The sequence below is a fragment of the Chenopodium album genome, chromosome 12 (assembly GCF_948465745.1).
Source record: "Chenopodium album chromosome 12, dcCheAlbu1.1, whole genome shotgun sequence".
NCBI classification, from domain to species: Eukaryota; Viridiplantae; Streptophyta; class Magnoliopsida; order Caryophyllales; family Amaranthaceae; genus Chenopodium; species Chenopodium album.
In genome coordinates this window covers 2592659-2598065 of record NC_137845.1, presented here as the reverse complement: position 1 = coordinate 2598065, position 5407 = coordinate 2592659, and the positions used below count along the sequence as shown (strand labels likewise).

The 5407-nt window shown below is 35.8% G+C and overlaps 1 protein-coding gene across 1 annotated transcript; it reads right to left on the bottom strand.

Moving 5' to 3' along the window:
- Positions 1 to 1676: 1676 nt before the first annotated feature.
- On the bottom strand, positions 1677 to 5066 carry LOC145571593 (bifunctional protein FolD 2-like). The gene is made up of 7 exons (XM_081630627.1): positions 4907 to 5066; positions 4265 to 4819; positions 3173 to 3528; positions 2841 to 3077; positions 2581 to 2748; positions 2173 to 2351; positions 1677 to 2070 (listed from the first exon to the last, which is right to left on the bottom strand). Exons 2-6 carry the CDS (start codon positions 4413 to 4415, stop codon positions 2181 to 2183), a joined length of 1083 nt encoding a protein of 360 aa, XP_081486753.1. The 5' UTR covers positions 4416 to 4819; positions 4907 to 5066; the 3' UTR covers positions 1677 to 2070; positions 2173 to 2180.
- Between the last annotated feature and the right edge of the window lie 341 nt (positions 5067 to 5407).

Genomic DNA, 5407 nt, shown 5'->3' with positions numbered 1-5407 from the left:
TGTAGACACCAAAAGAACGCACTTACAAGTCTTTTGACATTTTCACAAGGCCCACATCAGAATACCAGCTAGCCTTGGCTCAGACAAACCAACACTTAGGTTAGGCTTATATTTATCATGGGATTTTAATACAATCATTCTTATCAAAACCATATATACATGCTACTCAAACAATCAACAGCAATCAATTGGATTATCTCCAGAGAGAACTCAGAACAAGGGAGTCTCTGCTTTCAAAGGGATTTCACTTTCTACTTGACAGATATGAGTAAACACAACCTGCAGCACAAGACTTGACTAACTTGATGAATCAACCACATCACCAATATAATGACCCTAGTTAAAAAAAAAAAAGGAATCATCACTTTGAAAAAGTGAACCAAAAAAAAGAAAAAGAGCTTATGTACTACTTTGTCCCAGCAACAGGTTTAGTCTTTAAGGCTCCATGTCCTCAACATTTGTCTACTTCATTTCTTTATTTTAGTCTACTATTATGATCATTATCTAATGTCCATCATTCAAGAGTAAGGCTTTCATTCGAGCAACAAATGTGAAGAACATTATCTTGTGTCTAAGAGATGATAACAAATAATTAGCCAGCAGAACACCAGGTGGGAAATGGGTGCTCTCATACTCTCATTTCATAATTTACAAATATTAAAACCTGATTAATCAGTCACTCCATCCTAGCACTTATTACAACACATTGTTCAGTTAGTCAACAGAATCATGGCTAAACAGCTTTCCATCATACCATGTGTCTCGAAGTCTGATCTGGCATTTATATGACTTCTCAGTCATGAAAACTTGAGATTCACCTAATGTTTACTACAATATGCTTCTGATTCAACAAATCCAAAACTTTATTTTTTAATGACAACCAAGAAAACAACAAATAATAAACTCAAACATAAGAAACTCAATGTATAAGGATTGCTATGATCAAGTGTTTAATTTTAGTCTACAGACAACAACTTCCACATTAATTGATCACCCTTAAAAAATATACAGATAGATACAGTAACAATATAAAAAACAATTTGTCTAAATGGTGAGAAATTTCCTATAAGTTCTATATCAGGCAAGCAACTGAACTTTTCTTTAATCAGGCTCATCATGCAAGTACAATATCTAAAACTAGTATTAAACCAAACATAAGACAGAAGTAGTTGTTATAGCATTTGTTAGCTACCATACATACACTTACGCCTAAATGTTAGTTACGTTAGCTACTCGGGGTTTAACTATCGAAGTACTGGTTTTAGAGCAAAACTAATATAATGATTTTCACCCTAAAAAAGTCAATCAACCCCATGAGCTGCATTTTTCAGCTCAGCCAAAACAGGGTGTAATTAGTTGCTGAAGAGTAAAAATAAAAACAAGAAGAGGACTTCAATAAGAACAGGAAATAAAAGGCAGCTACAAGCTAGCTAGCATGGTGTCATTCCATCAAAAATTGAATGATATTGCAGTAGTGCTTAGTGTACTAGTTTGTGCCCATGATATTGGGAACTCCTCACCAAACCTATATAACGTTGTACTTTGAAGAGCTGAAAACTATCATTTGGCTAATCTTTTCAGAAGAATTATTTAATCATGCTATGTTTTTTTTTTTTTTTTTTTTAGTATTGGATCACTACATAATCTACATAAATTCAGAAGCTCAAAATCCTGAATCGGATTTGTATACGTACTTCTATTGTAGCACACCCACCTTTAACCATTAGGCCGTGTTTGAATCTACCTTTACAAGTTGTACTGAATCACAATTACACCATGAATTATCACAACTCCACAAGGTTATTGAAAGAAAACACAGCTTAATGCTAAAAAAGGATATTGTCCCTAATGAGATGGTTTGTATTTTCACAATTTATAGACAATGCATACTAAAATCCTAAGTATACACAACTAAGGAAACATAAATAGTATTTTTACAATTTTTAATTTGGTATTACTACCCAAACAAAGAAGCTAATACAGTAAATCACATTTGCATGGAGATTAGAACCTCAGCTGCTGCGGGTCAGTTCAAATAGATTAGCCTTCAACATCCAAGAGACACTACAACTGCAAATAATTAAGAAGTGTGTTGAGCTAAATGAATTCCATATGATAGATAGGTAGCAGACTTTATAGGAAGGAGTGAGAGCTACTATTAAGGATACATACCTAAGAAATTAGACAAATTTGTAAGCACGTTTGGCTGAATCAAGAGTATTGGAGAGCAGCATGGAGATTGTTACAGGTCCCAGCCCACCCGGAACAGGGGTGATTATAGATGCCACCTTTACAGCTTCTTCAAAACATACATCACCCGTTAAGTGGAATCCATGTTCCCTGTCTGGATCCTACAATCAAAGAATTATTCAGTGCATCAAATAAACATTTTAAACAAATATGAGCTACAACCCTTATTTCTTTTGGAAAAATGTGCCTGGAAATAAAGATTGCCATAATTCATAAACAGGCCTTTCATATCAGATATAAAGCTGATAATTACAAGACCACGCTTGGTTTCAATGGAAACAAAGTAATGCATTTGTTTTTAGTTTCCTGTAGGATGTAGCAAGTTTTTACCTTGACTGCATTGGTTCCTGTATCTATAACAACAGCGCCTGGTTTTAACCAATTGCCTTGAACCATGTTTGGCACACCTACATCTGTAATGACTATATCTGCCTCACGGGTTAATTCTTGTGGATTCTTGGTGAATGAATGCACAACACTCACAGTGGCTTGGTGCCTCTTCAAGACATAACGAAAAAAAAAAACATTGCACAATAAAAATTCTGCTCTTAAAAGAAACATAAAATAGACTAGTCATATGTGATAAGTACCTGCAGCAATAATGAAACAGGCAATCCAACAATTTTGCTTCGCCCTATCACAACCGCATTCTTTCCAGAGATTTCAATACCAGACCTCAACAACACATCAATACAGCTTTTGGCAGCACATGGAACAAATAAGGGCTCCCGCCCCTTTATGGCAAGACATCCCATATTCAAGGGATGAAAACCATCAACATCCTTTTCGGGATTAATAACATCCATAATCTTCTCCTCATCCAAATGCTAAGCAAAAAAATGTCAGCTAGTTACAAACACAGAAACCAGGAAATGATAAATGCCACAGCAAACATTACTGGCACCAAGGATTAAAAAAATACTTCTGGAAGAGGAAGTTGCACAAGGACACCGTGAACTGATGGATCTGTATTTAGACTTGAAACAACATGAAGGGCTTCATCTTCTGTACAGTCAGCATGCAACTCAACAACGGACGAAGAGATTCCAACTTCATTACAAGCTTTTATCTTGGTGCGGACAAAAGAGTGAGAATCATCTCTTTCACCCACCAAAACAATAACCAAACAAGGTTGTTTCCCAACAGCATCCTTCATCCTCATAATATCACTAGCTACTTGTGACTTAATTATTGCGGCAATAGACTTCCCATCAATGATTTTAGCAATCGGACCATCAAATCCCTCTTTAACAGAAAAGCAGGGAAAGAATCTACGCCCTAAAACCAGTATATTCAAAATGCATAATCAGCACAACTCATACTTATTGAATAACAAGCAATCAACCAACACTAAGCAACTGCCTTTTCAAAGGCCTATTTTCTTAGAATGAAGGGATAGTACTTTCTTTCTATAATAGTACTTCTTGAAATGAACAAAACAAAAGTAGTTATGAAATCTATGTGTTTACACGGGATTCAAATTCCATCAATTCACATGTAAATTTACCCAAATTAAAACAGGCTCTAATTAAAGGATGATTTAGAAAATTAAGATTAAACATGCCAAAGAGGCAAAGATCATTGGTTTAAGCACACAGCAGGCAGCCATGGTTGCTTAAAATCAATCAGCTAACAAAAAATGTCAAATGAACCTAACTAAATACTACTTACTCCCTCTGTCCCTATATTTTTGCTCCATTTAACTTTTCACGGTCGCTAAAACGCACCTTACATGTATATTTTCATTTTTTTTACACGTAAGAATTATAAAAATGCGATATTAATAAAATATATATTGAGACAATTTAACAAAATTCCACATGAATATATTATCTCTTATAGATTGACGGTAAAACTATGGTCAAAGTTTCCAAAATTTGACCCAAAATATAGCAATGGGGCAAGAATAAATGGGCGGATAGAGTAGTAATACTAAATGTGGACATTTTGGAGCCCTCTAATGAGAAAAGGATAAACCAAATTACATGTTTCAATAGAGAGAAAGAGATATTACAGTGAGGTTTAGTGGAAGGTAATGAGGAGGTGCTTGAAGGCCATGCATCAGGAAGGTCAAACCCCAGATGACTGAGTCTATCAGATTGATGTGACCTGTTGCAGTCATCACAACTGAAATTGTGCCCACATCTACAATATCCCGGGGCCATCTTCTGATCTTCTTTCTCAGAAAATGCAGACTCTGATGGAGAAGAGAGGTTGCGCGACAGCAAGACAATGATTTACAAGAAGTATAGTTTGAACTTTAAAGATAACCCAGAATGATGAACATTGACACCTATTTATAGAATGTAGGAGGCATCAATTTTCATAAGATTACTCCTTATAATCCAAGAATCCTGGCCTTTCACAATGTCAACTGTACCCGAAATAGTCCCCTTCACACATATCTCTGTCAGCATTGGGTAATTCAACGTTGGTCTTGAGTATTATACATATTTAGGGAAAGAAAATGGTCGGCTGAGCTCAAAATACAATTTCTTAAAGACTTGACTAGTTGACTTGCCTCCATACACGTTTCTTGCCATAGATGTAATTTTGTAACACTTCTCCTCTACATGATTTAGTTGACACGTTATTAGTTCAGATTACACTATCAATGTGACAATAAAAATGCATCCAAAGGAATACTGACAGCTACCTGTTACTCGGAGTCAACACAGCTCAATTACAGTAGTAGCTCATTTCGGCTGCTTGAGGTAGGCTTTCCATGGGCTGGTGCAGAGATGAGATTGTGTAGTGGGTTTGAGTTGTTGCTGAGTCCTGTCTATATTACTCCATTAGATCACAGAGAGATCATCTTGCTAGGATTGTGGGCAAGCAGTATGCGTGAACCGGAGATTTCCAAATATTAAAGCAATCTGGCAACTTGGCAAGGAACCTTGGTTTCCTACAGACATCAGGATACTTAATTAGGAAATAACAGGTGTTACGGCCCTAAATAAACTAGTTTATAATAATATAACGTGTGTCAGTTTTTTTGGATAAACTGGATTAATTGGGGAATAACGTGTTGGTTAACATGTTCAATGATATTTATTTAGAAGTAAACATCTGAATTACACAACATATACTAAACACCAGACATCTGCATACACAAAAAGAGAAGGGCCATGCTTCTGAAACTACAACTGGGCACTGT